The 19,952-nt window shown below is 38.5% G+C and overlaps 1 protein-coding gene across 1 annotated transcript in view; it reads right to left on the reverse strand.

Annotated features, from left to right (window-relative positions):
- Positions 1–13,298, reverse strand: part of THOC1 (THO complex 1) — a 95,830-nt gene extending 82,532 nt beyond the window's left edge. The window contains exons 1-7 of the mRNA XM_037805512.1: positions 13,216–13,298; positions 11,091–11,164; positions 10,931–10,991; positions 9,673–9,739; positions 6,032–6,150; positions 5,578–5,626; positions 5,096–5,191 (exon numbers count right to left, since the gene is read on the reverse strand). Of these exons, the coding sequence (XP_037661440.1) occupies positions 5,096–5,191; positions 5,578–5,626; positions 6,032–6,150; positions 9,673–9,739; positions 10,931–10,991; positions 11,091–11,164; positions 13,216–13,269 (520 nt within the window). The 5' untranslated portion in view covers positions 13,270–13,298. The remainder of the gene's footprint in view (positions 1–5,095; positions 5,192–5,577; positions 5,627–6,031; positions 6,151–9,672; positions 9,740–10,930; positions 10,992–11,090; positions 11,165–13,215) is intronic.
- Between the last annotated feature and the right edge of the window lie 6,654 nt (positions 13,299–19,952).

Below are 19,952 nucleotides of genomic sequence, written 5' to 3' on the forward strand. Positions count from 1 at the left end.
CCAGGGCAATCCGGCAAGACAAAGAAATAAAAGGCATCCAAATTGGAAAAGAAGAAGTAAAACTGTCATTGTTTGCAGATGATATGATCTTATATCTAGAAAACCCTGAGAAATCAACGATACACCTACTAGAGCTAATAAACAAATTTAGCAAAGTAGCGGGATACAAGATTAATGCACATAAGTCAGTAATGTTTCTATATGCTAGAAATGAACAAACTGAAGAGACACTCAAGAAAAAGATACCATTTTCAATAGCAACTAAAAAAATCAAGTACCTAGGAATAAACTTAACCAAAGATGTAAAAGACCTATACAAAGAAAACTACATAACTCTACTAAAAGAAATAGAAGGGGACCTTAAAAGATGGAAAAATATTCCATGTTCATGGATAGGAAGGCTAAATGTCATTAAGATGTCAATTCTACCCAAACTCATCTACAGATTCAATGCAATCCCAATCAAAATTCCAACAACCTACTTTGCAGACTTGGAAAAGCTAGTTATCAAATTTATTTGGAAAGGGAAGATGCCTCGAATTGCTAAAGACACTCTAAAAAAGAAAAACCAAGTGGGAGGACTTACACTCCCTGACTTTGAAGCTTATTATAAAGCCACAGTTGCCAAAACAGCATGGTACTGGCACAAAGATAGACATATAGATCAATGGAATCGAATTGAGAATTCAGAGATAGACCCTCAGATCTATGGCCGACTGATCTTTGATAAGTCCCCCAAAGTCACCGAACTGAGCCATAATGGTCTTTTCAACAAATGGGGCTGGGAGAGTTGGATATCCATATCCAAAAGAATGAAAGAGGACCCCTACCTCACCCCCTACACAAAAATTAACTCAAAATGGACCAAAGATCTCAATATAAAAGAAAGTACCATAAAACTCCTAGAAGATAATGTAGGAAAACATCTTCAAGACCTTGTATTAGGAGGCCACTTCCTAGACTTTACACCCAAAGCACAAGCAACAAAAGAGAAAATAGATAAATGGGAACTCCTCAAGCTTAGAAGTTTCTGCACCTCAAAGGAATTTCTCAAAAAGGTAAAGAGGCAGCCAACTCAATGGGAAAAAATTTTTGGAAACCATGTATCTGACAAAAGACTGATATCTTGCATATACAAAGAAATCCTACAACTCAATGACAATAGTACAGACAGCCCAATTATAAAATGGGCAAAAGATATGAAAAGACAGTTCTCTGAAGAGGAAATACAAATGGCCAAGAAACACATGAAAAAATGTTCAGCTTCACTAGCTATTAGAGAGATGCAAATTAAGACCACAATGAGATACCATCTAACACCGGTTAGAATGGCTGCCATTAAGCAAACAGGAAACTACAAATGCTGGAGGGGATGTGGAGAAATTGGAACTCTTATTCATTGTTGGTGGGACTGTATAATGGTTCAGCCACTCTGGAAGTCAGTCTGGCAGTTCCTTAGAAAACTAGATATAGAGCTACCATTCGATCCAGCGATTGCACTTCTCGGTATATACCCGGAAGATCGGAAAGCAGTGACACGAACAGATATCTGCACGCCAATGTTCATAGCAGCATTATTCACAATTGCCAAGAGATGGAAACAACCCAAATGTCCTTCAACAGATGAGTGGATAAATAAAATGTGGTATATACACACGATGGAATACTACACGGCAGTAAGAAGGAACGATCTCGTGAAACATATGACAACATGGATGAACCTTGAAGACATAATGCTGAGCGAAATAAGCCAGGCACAAAAAGAGAAATATTATATGCTACCACTAATGTGAACTTTGAAAAATGTAAAACAAATGGTTTATAATGTAGAATGTAGGGGAACTAGCAGTAGAGAGCAATTAAGGAAGGGGGAACAATAATCCAAGAAGAACAGATAAGCTATTTAACGTTCTGGGGATGCCCAGAAATGACTATGGTCTGTTAATTTCTGATGGATGTAGTAGGAACAAGTTCACTGAAATGTTGCTATATTATGTAACTTTCTTGGGGTAAAGTAGGAACATGTTGGAAGTTAAGCAGTTATCTTAGGTTAGTTGTCTTTTTCTTACTCCCTTGTTATGGTCTCTTTGAAATGTTCTTTTATTGTATGTTTGTTTTCTTTTTAACTTTTTTTTTTTCATACAGTTGATTTAAAAAAGAAGGGAAAGTTAAAAAAAAAAAAAAAGAAAAAAGACAAACAAGGAAAAAAAAAAAAAAAAAGATGTAGTGCCCCCTTGAGGAGCCTGTGGAGAATGCAGGGGTATTCGCCTACCCCACCTCCATGGTTGCTAACATGACCACAGACATAGGGGACTGGTGGTTTGATGGGTTGGGCCCTCTACCATAAGTTTTACCCTTGGGAAGACGGTTGCTGCAAAGGAGAAGCTAGGCCTCCCTGTATTTGTGCCTAAGAGTCTCCTCCTGAATGCCTCTTTGTTGCTCAGATGTGGCCCTCTCTCTCTGGCTAAGCCAACTTGAAAGGTGAAATCACTGCCCTCCCCCCTACGTGGGATCAGACACCCAGGGAAGTGAATCTCCCTGGCAACGTGGAATATGACTCCCGGGGAGGAATGTAGACCCGGCATCGTGGGATGGAGAACATCTTCTTGACCAAAAGGGGGATGTGAAAGGAAATGAAATAAGCTTCAGTGGCAGAGAGATTCCAAAACGAGCCGAGAGATCACTCTGGTGGGCACTCTTACGCACACTTTAGACAACCTTTTTTAGGTTCTAAAGAATTGGGGTAGCTGGTGGTGGATACCTGAAACTATTAAACTACAACCCAGAACCCATGAATCTCGAAGACAGTTGTATAAAAATGTAGCTTATGAGGGGTGACAGTGGGATTGGGAATGCCATAAGGACCAAACTCCACTTTGTCTAGTTTATGGATGGATGTGTAGAAAAGTAGGGGAAGCAAACAAACAGACAAAGGTACCCAGTGTTCTTTTTTACTTCAATTGCTCTTTTTCACTCTAATTATTATTCTTGTTATTTTTGTGTGTGTGCTAATGAAGGTGTCAGGGATTGATTTAGGTGATGAATGTACAACTATGTAATGGTACTGTAAACAATCGAAAGTACAATTTGTTTTGTATGACTGCGTGGTATGTGAATATATCTCAATAAAATGATGATTAAAAAAAAAAAAAAAAAAAAAAAGTACATGGAAGCTATTCACTGCCACTATTTGTAATAGCAAAAGACTAGAAGGCCCAAATACCTATCAGTAGGAGATTGGTTGTAAAAACTGGATTACACACAACTGTATGATGGTACTGTGAACAACTGATTGTACACTTTGGATGATTGTGTGGTATGTGAATATATCTCAATAAAATTTAATTTAAAATAAAAAAAAAAAAAAAAAAAAAAAGAATCAGGGAGAAATAAAGATTTTCAGACAAAATGCAGACCTGTACTAAAGAAAAGACTAGGGAGTATATCTCACTCTGGTGGTTCCTCAGAAAGTTAGGTACAGAATTACTATACAATCCAGCAATCACAATTCTTGGAATACACCCAAAAGAACTGAAAGCAGGGATTCAAACAGGGAGCTGTACACCAATGCTTACAGCAGCATTATTCACAGAAGCCAGAAGGTAGAAGCATCCAAGCAGTCCCCTCAGTGGATGAACGGATAAACAAAATGTGGTATATACATATTACGGAATATTATTAAGCCGTAAAAAGGAGTGGAGTTCTGATACATGCTACAACATAGATGAACCCTGAAGACATTATTTGAGTAAAATAAGACAGAAACAAAAGGGCAAATATTGCATGACCTCATTGATATAAAGTAACTAGAATATGCAAATTCAGAGACAAAAAGTAGATTATAGGATGGGGGTGGGTGGGTGGGGAAACGGGGAATTAATGCTTAATTGGTACAGAGCTTCTGTTTGGGGTGATGGAAAAGTTTTGGTAATGGATAGTGATTTTGCTAGCAGAACATTGTGAATGTAATAACACCACTAAATTGCCTACTTGAAATTGGTTAAAATGGGAAATGTTATGTTATATATGTGTTACCACAACAAAAATTTTTTAAAAATCAAAGTAAATAAATGTGGCTAAACAGTAGTAATTGAGGGAGAAAATGGAAGCAGAAAAATAGGCATACATTATTGTTTCAGTTTGCTAGAGCTGCCATTATACAAATACCAGAAATGGATTGGCTTTTATAAAGGAGATTTATTAGGTTACAAATCTATGGTTCTAAGGCCATAAAAGTATCCATATTAAGGCATCAACAAGAGGATACCTTCACTGAAGAATGACCAACAGCGTCAGAACACCTGTTAGCTGGGAAGGCATGTGGCTGGCATCTGCTGGTTCTTTGTTCCCAGGTTGTGTTTCAAAATGGCTTTCTCCAAAATGTCTCTGGGCATCTGTCTTAGCTCTTCTCTCTCAGCTCCTGTTGCGTCCTTGCTTCTTTCTCCCAGGGCATTTCTCTCTAAGCATCTGGGGGTCCTCTCTTAGCTTCTCTGGGGCAAAGCCTGGGCTTCATCTCTTAGCTTAGCATCTCCAAACATCCTTCTGTCTGAATCTCCAAGCATCTACAAGTGTCAGCGAGTGTCTGGGCCTCTGTCAGCTCTCAGATTCTCTCTTAAACACTCCAGTGAACTAATCAAGACCCACCCTGAATGGACAGGGTCCACATCTCCATGGAAATAATTCAATCAGAGTTATCACCCACAGTTGGATGAGTCACATCTCCATGGAAACACTCAATCAAAAGGTTCCACACTAAGACTGGGCTAAAAGATCATGGCTCTCCTGGGGTCTATAACATTTTCAAACTAGCACAGTTATGAAATGAAACTTATACACTGTTTCAGAGTGATTCAACTGCACATTATTAAAAAGCTTTGACCGCAAAGAAACAATAACTTTGTTTCAGGATTACCTATATGAGACACTAGGACTGGTATAACTATTTATAAGCAAAAGAAAATAAAGTGACAAATTTCTATTTTATCTTTCAACTTTGTAAAACCATTTTTCTCATTATCATAATGGCAGATTCTAATGCATTAAAAACTGAAAAAAACTTTCCATCAAAGCATTTATATAATGTATAAAAGCTCACCTGATTTCTCAGATAAAGGAAAAAGCCTGGCCAAAAAGAGTTGAATTCGTCCACAGAAGACCGTATTCTGGGATTTAGATAATCTTCTTAGGAGATCTAACAATATTTGGAAATGACAGTTACACAGAAGAGATCATTTTATGTTACAACCATACCTAAATTTCTTAACTACTGTCAAGAGTATTTTCCTAAAGCAAACAGTTCTCAATATGGGGATAGAAACCATTGGCCCAGAAAGTATTAAAAAATTAGAAATAAAACAAGTTCAGAATGGGCAAAATAAGCTTTACTAAATTTTTCCATTTTTCATTAAGTTTATACCCAGCACAGAAATAGTTTAAATTAAAGTGAGTATTACTTTAAAATAAATCAGCCTGTTATGTGAAAACGAAGGTACTACCGTATTTGAAATTTTATCACTGGTGTTTAATTCAACCAATCTGTTTTTCTGGCCACATTTATATTTTAAAAAAGTTACTTACCATTGCACATACGTAGTAAATAATTTTTCCCAGCTGAATAGAACGTATTCTGAAATTAAGGAAGAAATTATTATTGTTCAGTTGTTACCACCACCTATCCTTCAAAAATATTAAAGAATACTAACATGCACTAGGATCTACTATGCCACTTTCACTTTATTAAAGCAAATATCATCTTCAATAAAATAAAAATATTTTCCCATATCTAAGATAATTAATAAACTAAATAACTGTTTTAAACATCTGAAAGTGTGCATGTTTAAGTCAATTGCTACTACTAAATCAAATTTTGCTCTTCCAAGTTTTCTCCACCAAGAGAGCACAGCATATAATCCTTTCAAGAGACATACTTTTGGCAAATGGCAATACTAGAAATATAAGGAAAAAAACTACCATCAAAACTCTGAAGGTAAAAAAAGATCATGTTAGCAGTAGAAGAAACTAAAACACTTACTGATTTCCAAGTAGCAACATTTTTTTCCACAAAAGTGAATATTGTGTCACACTGATCCAAAGGTAGACAATCCAAAACATCTCCCAACAATACAAAAGGTGTAGATGCAGTGCAAATACCTTCAAGAGGAGCACAAGCCAATTTAAAATTTTAAAAACAGTATAGCAAAATAGCCTACGAAAAACAATTCTGAAGAATATCTTTAAAAGTACATTTAGTCACTCATAGTAAGGCTTTTATAAGGACAAGAAAAGGAAGCACCCTAAAGGTCCAAAAAACAGGACATACTTGAATAATTTTTGATATGTGCACTCAATAACGATGTGGTGACGATGATTCTTGATAACACTTCTGGAGCATTTACTACATGTCAGGCACACTAAGTGCTTTATATATACTAAAAAATTTAACCCTATGAGGTAGATACTATTATTATCCACATTTTATAGAATGAGAAAACAGACACAGAGAGGTTAAATAACTTGCCCAATATCATAGACCCAGTAAGTGGGTAGAGCTGGGATACGAACCCAGGCAGTCTGGCTCCACAGTCTGTTTCCTTCACCACTAAGCTATTCAAAAGAATATAATGCAGCCAATTAAAAACAATGGTTATAACGACCATAATAACTTGGAAAAATGCTTATGATATAAAGTTTAGTGAGAAACACAGAATTTCAAAACTGTATGCATACTATGGTTAAAACAACAAAAAAAAATTTTAAAAAGACTAGAGAAACTAAAACCATATACCAAAATGAATGGCAGTTTTTAAAGTCTAGGATTTATGACCAGTATTTTCTCTATTTAATTCATTTCCAGAATGTTCTGTATTGTTGCTAAACTGCCTAAACTGCCTGTGTAATTTGAAAAGATTATCTTTAAAAAAGACAACAGAAGCATTTGATACAGATTTCAAGAATGAGTAAGCATTTCAAATAAGAGTATTGTTTCAGGGGAAAGAATGACAAGGTAGAAAATAACTGTTTATCTCTAAAACCAATGTTACTTAAGAAAAGCAAGACTTTTCTTAAGAAAAAGGTCATTTAGACTAAAAAATACGTTTATCCCCCTGCTCTTTCTTCCTTCTACTTAGTCAATGGTCATTTATTAACACTTGTAATTTGTTTATGAAAAGTAACCACTTAAACATGGTATATGAAAAACGTCTAGGGGCACTTAGTCTAAAACACTGCATTAGTATAGTATTTCAGAATAAAAAAGTAATATTTCCAGCTCTACTCTGTACTAGATCACATTAGGAACATATGTTCAATTTGACTGCTCCTTTTAAAAGGGACACTGCCAAGAACCAATGGGTAGAAATAGGGCAGCAAACTTCAACTCAATACAAGGGCAACATCATGATAATCAAAACTGTCTAACAAAAGAACAGAACAGTGAGCTCCCATCAATGGGTATGTCCCAGAACAGGCTGGATGCCCACCTGTCAGAGATACAGCAGGGGTTGAGTCAGGCTAGGCACCAGAGAAGAGATTGGAATAGATGACCCCTGAAGTCCTTTACAACACACAGATTCTGTCATACTATGTGGCCTGTACATCCAAGAGATCTAACAGTATATTTAGCTGCAGTATAGTCTACCATAAGTTAACTCACAATTATAGAACTTAAAAACATTTTCATGATTCTACCCCCATAATAATTTCTTGTTATGATAACTGTTTAAAATCGAGAGTGATGATGATTGTATAACTAAGTGAAGATAATGTGAGTCACTGACTGTTTATTCTGGACAGAATATATGTTATGTGAAATTAGGAACCCCCTACTTAATAAGTCAAGCCCTCGATCTTGAGGTTTGCTCTTGTAAAACTTAGGGCTGAAAATGGGAGGCTAAGCCTTCCTATAATTATGCGTAAGAGTCACCTCCTGAGAATCCCTTTTGTTGCTCAGATGTGGCCTCTCTCTCTCTAAGCCCAACTCGGCAAATAAATTCATTAACTTCCCCCCACCACCACGTGGGACATGACTCCCGGAGAAGCATATCTCCCTGGTGACATGGGACACAACCCCCAGGAATGAGCCTGGCACTGGCAGCAAGGAATTGAAAATGCCTTCTTGACCAAAAGGGTGAAAAGAAAGGTAACAAAATAAGGTTACTGGCTAAGAGACTGCAAATAGAGTCAGGAGGCTATCCTGGAGGTTACTCTTATGCAAGTTCCAGCTAGATATCCCAAATGGCCACAGTATGCCAAGCCCTAATCAACAGTGGTCCCGAAATACCTAGGTCCCTTATCTGAGAGTCTGTAAGTTTCCCTCACTAAGTTTTATCTCTCAGAAACTTAAATCCAGAGTGTTCCTATGTCAGGAAAGTTCTAAAACCCAGAGGCAACAGCCGCTTTAACAACAACAACCATATGCAGCCCCCTTCCCCATAATGTTGACACCCGTTTTCAACATGAACAAGTTAGGGTGGTCACTGTCCAGATACCCCTGAAGATCAAGAAAGTGATTAAACGAGAGGAAGGGGTAGCAACAGAAAAGACAGGATCTAATAAAGGATTATGAATACTGAATCTTTATATGAATTTTTTTTATTATGCTAGGATATTAGAATAGCTCAAAGGAAAGAACTGAAATGATGTAACTGTAACCCATAACATTCTTTGAAATTTGCTCTCTATTTGTTAAATCATACTTTGAAAACTATCACTGTTATGTATATATGTTAAATTTCACAATAAAAAATGTATTTAAAAAAAAGCAAATAGCTAGATTGTAGGGACATTTAATCCAATCTTTAAAAAGTATTTTAATTAAATTGGTTAAGGAAGAGTGCTGGCAAACTATTTGTTCATTCCTTCTTTCTGCAAATATTTAATGTGCTCCTACTATGCGTTAGGCACTGTTTACTTACTATGTGCCACTGCCCCATTTCAGCAGTCCCCTACCTAGTTTTCTTGTCAGCACTCTCTCCCAATCCAATTCTTCCATAGCTACTCTTTGGCATGGCATACAAAGTCCTTTACAAATGACCCTAGCCTACCCCTCCTGCCTCTTTCCTATCAGTCTCTCATTATCCTCCCACTGTTCCTCTTCATAGAGTTCTCCAACCATTCTGAATTTTACCTTTGCATAGCTATTCCCTTCTGTTTCTGCCTGGCAAACTCATCATCCCTCATGTCCCAGCTGATATGTTACAGTTTCTTTTCTAAGATCTTTCCTGATTCCTTTAGACTCTGAAGTTTAGATTCCTCCATTTTTCCCAAACACTGCATTCCCACATCAACTATAGTACTTACAATACACAGTAATACATTTACACATCTTTTTCTGCCATTAGCTACCAGCTCTTTACTGGCATGGAGTACATTTTATTCACCACTGAATCTCTAAACCCTTGCTCATTACCAGGCACATAGTAGATGCTCAATAAATATTTATTTAAAGAACAGAACAAGCAGAAAACGAAGAAAGTACCAAAATGTGCACCGCATAAGAGACATGAGAAATAACTGTGAGCTAAATTCACTGGGACAACTTCATGGTAAATCTGGGAATCAAGTAGAACTTGAAGAATAAACAAAATCAGACAGATGGAGAAGTATGGGGAGAAGAAATTTTACATAAAGCATGTCACGTCCAGGATTACTTTAAAAAACAACAAAAAAACATACCTTCTGTTACTCCCCCAATAGCAAGAGAAATAATAGCTAAAACATTTTCACATGATGAATGGTTTATCTACCAAGAGAAGAGAAAACAATTTAATTTAGGGACAAGAATTAAGACTTATTTGATTTAAATAAAAACCCTCTTATAATAAGTTATCACAAATATGGGGCAAAAATATTTCTTACAGGATATGAAATTACTCTTTAAAATGAAGATACAAAAAAATGAACAGTAGTAGGTAAGAGTCACTAATCTTAAGTAATAAATAGGAGACTCACTCAAAATCCAATGATCTCAGGAAATGATTACATCAGCAGAAGTAAGGCTATAAGCTGATCAAGTACAGAAATGTTGAGTCTTTAAAGCAATCAATGGCACAGTACAAAGGCAGAGCCAGGAGAATTAATTGTACTGGCATATATCAGTATGTCTGAGGAGGGTTTTAACAAAAGGGAGGTAGTATTTGGTGTCTATAATTATAACAACCAGCATCCACTAAGTGTTCACAAGTGTACTTTTAGACAACCTTGAAAGTAAATTTTATTATCTCCTCTTAACAAATGAAACTGAAACTCAGAAAAGCAAAATAATGTGCCCAATGCCTCTAAACAGTTCAGTTTGAAAAAGAAGAATGTTTGATCCAGGATTGTCAGAGGGAGGGACACTGTGGCCATTAAAAGAGGTTTTAGCTTTTCCAGACCCCACCTTCACTTAGTCAAGAATAAACTTGAAACTTATCCTTTCCTTTCATTGTGGTACACCACCAGTGGTGTTTAGATTAAATTTCTCCACTGAAGCTGGACAGGCTCTAGTTATTTATGTATGCTAACCTATGAAGAAGATGCCATAGGAAAATGAGGGCATAGAATCCCAGGTCCCATTCTCCATATCCTTGGACTAAACCATTCATGCTGTTTTAAGGTCTGTCGCTGTTTATAGAGCAAAGTAACAGGATACACCTTCAACCTCTAGTTCTTGCTTAATAAAACCTCAGGTCAACTTTTCTTCTACTCCACTCAGAGAGGGCTCTTCCTCATTTATTAAACCAAACCCTTAAATGCATCTGTGCTGTCAAAGTTCTCAATTGTTACACAACTCCTATACTATGATTGATTCAACTTTCACAAAATTGCAAGCTCTCTACAAAAAATGATCATGCTTAAGAATCTATTCTAAAAACAAAGTCAGTTTTAAAAAATAACATTGTTTATTCGTTTGCTGGCAAAATTTTAACACTGAATGAAAGAAAAACGTACTTACAATTTCTTCTTCTAGAACCCCTCTGAAAGCTTGGTCAAGAGTACATTTTTTTTCATTTTCACTATTAAAAACAAAAGACAACCTCATTTTTAAAACAGCTCAGGGTAGTTGTAAAGATTCAGACAAGCACCTTTCATGGATGTCAATGACTTTGACTTACCTGCCAGGTAACTGACTGAAGGTACTTAACAACGGCTTGATATTTTTGTTATTCAAAGCTTCTCTGGTAGATTTCTAGAAAAATTAAAATGGCAAGAAGTGGAAAAATTTTGCTTATTGTTTACTGAAAAGCATTCATCAATGTAACTTAATATGTCTTTTTAACTGAAAAATGTTTATATCTAGGGAAAAAAATACCTGTCAGTCTCAGTAAACCCTATTCTAAATGCCACTATTAGTTTCATCACTTTAACCTGGCAAGAGCCTCCTAGCAAGACCTTCCTCTCATTCCAGGTTTCCCCTTCCACCATCCCTTTAAATATCACCCTCATGATAGCATTCCGCTTATTAAAAAATCTCCAAATGGCTCCTTTACATATGTTTTGATTTTGGGTTTTCATACCTTTCTCTCAAGGTCGTTGCTAATGTTATCCTATTCAGTCTACCCCTCCCTAACACTAAGGTCTAGCCATTTTTTCATCATTTTCTATCAAGCTGATTCTGGAATATTTCCAAATTCATGAGTTCTTCCCACTTACTCATCCAAATTCTATCCATGTGTCAAGACCCATTTCAAGTCCTATCTCCTCTCGGTAGCACGGTCAGCACAATCCTTGACACATGATAAGCCCTTGTGTGTAAATACCTGCTGTCTGAAAGCAGTCATAATTTAAAGACAAAAATACTGTAAAGTCATTCATTCTGTGAAAATTCATACACTTGGAAAGTCATCTTGTTACCCCCACCCCAGTAAGATTTATAATGGAAACTTCCATTCCTGGCTCCGTCACTAATCACCTGTGTAATCTTGGGCATATCCCTTAGTCTCTCTGTGCTTCATTTTCCTCACCAGTAAACCCTTACTACTAACAGCAGTGGCATCACCTGAGAACTTGTTAGAAATGTGGAATCTCAGGCCACATTCCAAACCAAAATCTGCACTTAACAAGATCTCCAGGTGATCCCACTGAACATTAAAGCTTGAGAAGCACTGGACTAGATGACCTCAAATTAACTGGTTCCTTCCAGGACTCCTATGGTCTTGGATATTCCTAATAGTTACTCTTAAAAGGATTTCAAAAGCACCAAAGATTACAGAAAAATGCACTCAAGGAAAATAGTTCTGATGACATAAAAAAGATATAAATCAGTTAAAAAAAAACAAACCCTACACTATATGGAAACAAAACAAAACACGCAAACAAGAAAACTGACAACAAAGAATCAATTTTCTTTCACAGAATTTTCATTCTGGCATCACCTATAACTACCTAAATACAGTTAAATACCTGAGTAGTTGAATCGTGCCTTCAAATATTGGTGCATATGCTAAAGACGAATACAAACAACTTACTACAGTGCTTCCTTATACTGGGGGCTGTGATGGGCAACATAAATAGAGAACTGAGTCTGGAATCAGAAAAACCTTGAAGTAAATCACAACTTATTCTGCGTATGAGTTTCTATATCGATATCAAGAATAATAAAACTTAGTCTACTTCACAGTGCTATTCAAAGAGTTAAATTAGCTAACATGAAAACGCTCTGTAAGATGTTTCCCAGTTGCTCAAACTATCCTTCCCCAACGTACAAGGATGGAATGACAGCTGGTAATCCTTTCTAAGCTGATCTCTGTTTGCCTTCTCCCACTTAGAGTACAATCACCCCGTCTCTCAGGAGTGAGATATGGAGAGTTAAAAGACGCTAAATAGGCGGCCGGTACAAACACCTGGCAGCTTAAGAGGCGGGGCGGGAGCCGGTTCTCCGGGCTGAAGTCATCCCCGCCCTTCTCCCTCAGCAGCTCCTCTTCCAGTTCTGGAGACACCTGCCCCGCTAAGCGAGCGCTACCGAGCAGGTGGACAGGACTGGAGGCTTCCTGAGGATGAGCTGTCCACGCACCGCGCAGAGGCGCCCAGAGAGCAGAGTCGCGGCACCCGCCTAACGGAGGGCGGGAGAGCCAAGCCGCGCGCTTCTCCCCGCCCCCATGCCCAGCGCCCGAAGGGGGCCGGGGGCAGTACCCACTCCTTTTCCGCTTTAACCCAAGGGAAAAGTCAAGTGATTTTAGATAGAGAAGGGCAAAGAATAGCCCCGCATCAGACCCGCAGCCTCCCTCCTCCGAGGCTCACCGTAAACCGCGTCCGCGCTTCAGGCAAACTGAAAAGCGGCGGCGTCGGAGACATCTTCCCGGGGGCGCGTGCCCGCCACCGTGCCGCGGCGCCCGCCGATGACGTCAGGCCGGGAGCAGCGAGACTCTCGGCTCCGCGGGCGGCTAGAGCGGCCTGAAAGCGAAGGGGCGGGCTGGAGGAGTTGGGAGCTACCACAGTGACTGAATTCAGGTGGGCGTTGGAAGCCTGAGTCAGCCAAATATTACTCATCCGGGTTCTTGGGCATGGCTTTGGGGAATGTGGGCGGCCTCGCTTCCCGGCCAGGGAAAGAGGGTATGTGCGCCTGTAGTCCGCGTGGATGGGCGGCTATTTATGGCCTTAGATGGGCCCAGAAGTTCCAGGCTGAAGAGGTGTTGGTGGTTGCGGTGCACATCCTGGCCGTAGCCATTCTCCCAGAAATTTAAGATTCGGAGTGGTGACGGACTCCAGATCTGAGTTGTCAGTCTTGTAGCTCATGAGCACTTCCCTCTTCTGTGAAATGGGAATAACACTTACCTCACAGAGCTATTGAAAACCTCGAAGGAAGTAATAAATGCAAGTGTGGATCATAAATTGTAAAGCGATATAAGTATTATTACTGTCTTTACTCTTGGAACCGGATGGCTCTGCTGGCACATACAGGTCTCTACTGAAAGAGAAAGACCTAGAAGGAATGGAGTACTCGCGCTGGTTGGAAATTGAACGGCCCTGCATCCAGGGCAGATGTGGCTCTTGCAAAGGCAGCCGTGTCTCAGCAGTTTTCTCCCTTGCCTCCTCTCATAGGAGAAGCTTGGCCAATTAGCTGTCAGGGTTGGGGTTATGCTATGGGGAAAGAAGCACGGATCCAAAGCGGGGAAACTTCCTGCCAGTGCTTAGTCCCATACACATGTGCATAAATGAAGAAATCTAGGCACGCTGTACCTTGTACTGTTCACTGACATCCAACAAGAATACAGGAAACTAACAAAAGGATAATAAGTGGGGATTGTGAACAATAATGGCTACCTGGAGCATTGCAGGTTATTTTAAAAACCAACAAAATCATTCAGGTTTGACTGTATAACTTAATTTTCCAAACTGGCAAAAAATGATTTAATTCAGAAATATTATTTGTCAATCTGGTGGTAACTGATGCAATATGATTATTATATTGCAGATGATTATAATCATCTAGAATACAACAAAGACCTCAGAAGTAAATAAAATTGTTTTTCACAAGAATCCAAACACAAGAAAAGCTGGAGTATATTGGCTCTTTCATCAAAGCCAAGTGACTTAGAATTCTCTTTGTTCATTCAGCAGACTTTTATTGGGTACTTTGCACATAGTGGACAATATTTGATGAATAAATGCCATATAATATAAAACAACTTAATTCTTGTTTTGAGGAGTGTTCTAGTTTGCTAATGCTGCTGGAATGCAAAACACCAGAAATGGATTGGCTTTTATAAAAGGGGGTTTATTTGGTTATACAGTTACAGTCTTAAGGCCATAAAGCATCCAAGGTAATCGGGTACCTTCACTGGAGGATGGCCAATGGCATCCAGAAAACCTCTGTTAGCTGGGAAGGCACATGGCTGGCGTCTGCTCCAAGTTCTGGTTTCAAAATGGCTTTCTCCCAGGACGTTCCTCTCTAGGCTGCAGTTCCTCAAAAATGTCACTCTTAGTTGCTCTTAGGGCGTTTTTCCTCTTACAGCTTCTCCGGAGCAAAAGTCTGCTTTCAACGGCTATCTTCAAACTGTCCCATCATCTGCAGCTCCTCTCTCAGTTCCTGTGCTTTCTTCAAAGAGTCCCTCTTGGCTGTGGCTCCTCTTCAAAATGTGAGTCACAGCTGCATTGAGTTCCCTCTGCCCCGGCCAGCTCATTTATATGGCTCGACTGATCAAGGCCCACCCTAAATGGGTGGGGCCATGCCTCCATGGCAATAGCCAATCAGAGTCATCACCCACAGCTGGGTGGGGCGCATCTCCAAAGAAACACTCAAAGAAATCTAATCAAAACTGATATTGTCTGCCCACACAAGATTACATCAAAGATAATGGCATTTGGGGGACACAATACATTCAAACCGGCACAAGGAGCTCTTAGTTTGTTTGACATAAACCCAAATAACAACAATATACAATTTATATTATGAGTAGTTTAGATAGTAGCATATAAGAGATCAAAGGAGAGAGAGATGACTACCACTGGAGGTGGTCAAACAGCCTTCATGGAGAAGATAGTATATGAGCTGAACCTTGGAGGATTTCCATAGGCAAAGGTGGGAGTGGGATGGGGTGAATAGGAAAGTCTTTCCAAATGAAAAGAATGGCATGAGCAGAGGTGTGGAGCAGAGAAAGCACCTGAATGGCAGTTGTTTACTTCGACTTTAGCATTGTGTTCTAAAAAGAAATAGGACTGAAAAGTCAGGTTGGAACCAGACTGTATTAATATTTGAGGACCAAGAATGTTACAGATTCAAAAATGTCTGTTTACAATTTCTACCAAGTTACAGCCAGCAGGATATTTGGAGGGAAGGAGAGGAAAGAGCTGCTTTGCTACTTATGAATGAAGCAATACCAGAAAGAGGAAAAAACAGTAGAAAAAGAAGCAGCAATCTGAGGTTAGATAGCTTAGGAAGGACAGAGACTCTCACAGACATCAGTATGATTTTTAGCTCCCAAGAAAGGGTTATATTCAACAAGGCAAGGGAGTAAGGAAGGCATTTTAAAATGATGTCCATCAAAAATCACTACATATTCATAACAACATACTATTTCCAGCCATGGGTGTAATTTATTGGATTATATATGTAGTACTGTTTTATTATATTGTGTATATATGTACATATGCATATATTATTATCTAGCATACATAGTAACATCTTGTTTTGTGAGCTTGGTTGCACCATGTAGCCGAGCATAATTCAAAGTGAGAAACAGAATAGTGGGTGACTTCTTACCCTGGAAGAAGCTTTGGCTTATTCCTCACTTCCCTGAGTGCAACTTGCAAAGGCTGGAAGCTCTCAGAGATGATCCTTGGTCAGCATGGCACCTCGTCTCACATGGTTCAGGAGCAGGAGAGTAACATGACCAAGGATGGTGTCTGGGCTAATGGGCCTGAGGGCAGCTTCCCAGTCGCTGTAATCTCCAGTGTGGTGCAGAAAACAGCTACAAGTTCTTTGCCCCCAGCTGGAGAAATGCTATGGGCCTGTGAATAAGAGGACTTAGGTGGGACAGGAAGCCACAAAGGAGACTCAGGACCAGAGGCATTGGCAAATGTCTGTGGTCAAGGACTATGGCCACCAAGACCAGCCACACCTTCGGGTAGTACAAGACCCCCAGTGACCAGGAGGGCCAAGTTATATTGCAGCCAGTGAGGTGGGGGCAGAGGCTGATACTTAGACCCCGAGTGGGATGCATTTCAGCCAGGGTCCAGTGTGAATTCCGTGTCTCTTCCTTAGCACCGTGAGGCCACTCTAGGGGACATGGAGCAGGTGGAGACAACTTCTGAGAAGCAGCAGAACCTGAAAGAGTTTTAAACTGGAAGATATTGTGATGCCTTTGATTTGCAGGATCATGTATTTTCTGTCATTAGTGGGAATTTGGAACAAGAATATCTTGAATCCAAAAATAATTATTTCGATGGGACCCCAATATTATAATGTACAAACTTTAACCTCTTGCATAGATTTTTTTCTCTCTTGATTTTTGTTGTATTGATCATTTCTTCTTTCTACATGTGATTTAGAAGCTCCACATTTTACTAGAGGTTACTTTGCAATTTTACTCTATGTATTAAGATCAAGATTGAACATATCTTTGACTTTCCCTTCTCCCACTTGAACAAGATGAAAACTTTGGTAGCTTTTACCTACCTCTCCAGATTTTTATTAAATATGCTGAAATTTTAGTTCCAAATTATTAATCTAAAATGATTTTAAATAATGAATTTTTCTTATAATGTCATTAAATTTCACAAACATGTTATCAGTAATTCTGTAAATTGAAGTATAAGTTTATTGATTCCATTACTTTCCACTGTTTCTAGTTTACATTTTCTTCTTTCTAGATATATTTATTCTGATTCCGTTTTCATATGGCATTGAATAATCTTTTTAGAAAAGTTTGTGGGTGGGCATACCTACTGAATCATTGCATTTCCACACCAAATAGCTCCTGAAGCCACTTTGCAGAGAGTTGGAAGTGCCTGGGAGTTAGTTACATCCTCCCAGAGTGGTCTTCGGCCAATGAGTGACTGGTGCAGGATTGGGAAAGCCCAGATCCTCCGCAGAATTAGGTGGGGATTTGCCTGAAATCATACCACTGCTTGGCTTGTCCCCCTTTCTTGTCCTGCACCCTCTCCCCCTCACCTAGGAGCACTATCTTAATAAAATTTGCTCACAAATTCTCACATCAGGATTTGCTTCTGGAGATCCTGATGGTATTCGTTTGGGTCTACCAAGAAGCTGACTCCAAGACAAGATCAAATGTGCAGGAGGCTTCCTCGGGAGGGCGTGGGAGCAGGGGAGGAAGAGCTTGTAGAGAGAATGCAAGTCTGAGACCTGGGGAAGGAGAGAGGGAGGGAAGGAGGATCACATAGGAGGAGTTCCTGACTGCAGTGTAAGTCTAAGAAAGGCTTGCCTGTTAGGAGTCCTCAAGCCAAACTTCTCCACTGGAAGTGTCCTGGGGTTCCCCAGAACAGGCCTGTCCCAGAACCCCTGCCATGTTCAGTCATTGGCTGGAGCAGCCCTCAGGAAGTATAGCCTTCCTGCAAATGTGGCAGTGGGTCCAGACAGGCAGCAGTTGTGGCTGTCAGTCATTTGTGCTCCCCACAGCAAGAGATCTGAGAGGCAAATTCCCATTTCACCATACTGTCCCAAGATATTGATATAATATTTTGTTCATTCATATTCAGGACATATTTTCTTCATTTATTTATTCTTTCAACAAATATATATGAACCAGGACTCCGAACAAAACAGAAGAGTTACTGCTCTCATGGAGCTTTTATTCTGTGGGGGACAGATTTTTAAAAAAGGAAATTATAAAAGAATTTCCCCTTGTGATAAATGCTAGGAAGGAAATACTGGCTAGCATCTTATTGAGTGTGCTACTGTGTGTTTGAATTCTAAGTGCTTTACATGTATAAACTCATTTACTCTTCCTAGCAATCTTATAAGGTAGGTACTCTTTATTATTCTCATTTTACAGGTGAAGACTCTGAGGTATAGAGTGTTTAATTTAGCCCCAAGATCACTCAAAATAAAAGGAATGAGAGACTAAGATAGAGAATAGCCGTGTAGTATTTAAACAGAGTTGTCATTTAGCTTTTAACATCGATTTTAACATTACAAATGGATGGTGGTGATGGTAGCACATTATTGTGAGGGTATTTAACAGTGCTGAGTAATGTAGGTGAATGTGGTTGAAAGGGAAAGTTTTGTGTTCTGTATGTTACTAGAATAAAAGAGGATAAAACATGGGACTGTAAAACAGTGAACCCTGTGGTAGATGATGGACTTGGGTTAATATAAGAATGTTCTTTCATGAATTGTATCAAATGTATGACACTAATATGAGGTGTTAATAATAGGGTTGTATATTGGGGGAAAATACACCTAATATAAACTGATCTATAGTTAATAGTATTACTTTAATATTCTTTCATCAATTGTAACACAGGTACCACACTAATGCAAGGTGCTAACAATAGGAGGGTATAGGGGAACACTATATTTTTCACATGACTTTTCTTAAACCTACAACTTCTCTAATTAAAAAATATTTTTTTTAAATACAGTACAAGTAAATAAAATTACACACTAATATCCTTTATGAACTTGGGCACAAAAGTTCTAAAAAAAAATACAAAAAAGCACGTCTAGTAATATATGAAAAGAGTAATACATCATGACCGAAGTAAGGCTTATTCCAAGAGTGTGTCAGGTTTGTATTTGATGTAAATCCATATAATTCGCTATGTTATTAGATGTAGGAAAAGTGATAAAATTCAACATCAGCTCGTGATTTTAGAAAAATCAGGAAACTGATATAGAAAGAAAAATTTTCAGTCTGATAGAAGGTTTCTTAAGAAACCTTCAGGTAACATTGTAATAGTGAAATACTTTGCCCTTAAAGTCAGAAACAAGATAATGATGTCCACATTCACCACTTCTATTCAACACTATAATGGAGGGCCTGACCAGTTTATTAAGACAAGAAAAAGCAAATAAAGGCAAACGATTGGAAAGGAAGAAATAAAACTGCTTTTATTTGCAGATGATATGAAGTATTTACTTAGGAAATTTAAAGGTATCAAAAATATATTAAAAAGAACTATTAGAACTGATGAATGAATTTAGCAAGATAGAGCAAGATTGGTCTTTAATTCTATTTCTTTAATAGTAATTGTAAAAATTTGGGAAATAAAATTTTAAATACTGTTTACAACATCAAATACTTAGCACCAAATTTTAAAAAGATGTATAAGAGTTTCACAACACTGTTGAGATATATTTTAAAAGACCTAAAAAAATGAAAAGACAAACTATGTTCATGGATTTGAAGATTCAGTATTGTAAAGGTATAGTCTCCCCAAGTCGATATATAGATTCAACACAATCTCAACAAAACTCTCAGCAAATTTTGTGTAGAAATTGACAATCTGATCCTAAGATTTATATCGCAATGCAAAGGACTTAGAATAGCTAAGATGGTTTTCAACAAGAACAAAGA

Source organism: Choloepus didactylus, chromosome 16, assembly GCF_015220235.1.
Source record: "Choloepus didactylus isolate mChoDid1 chromosome 16, mChoDid1.pri, whole genome shotgun sequence".
Taxonomy (NCBI): Eukaryota; Metazoa; Chordata; class Mammalia; order Pilosa; family Megalonychidae; genus Choloepus; species Choloepus didactylus.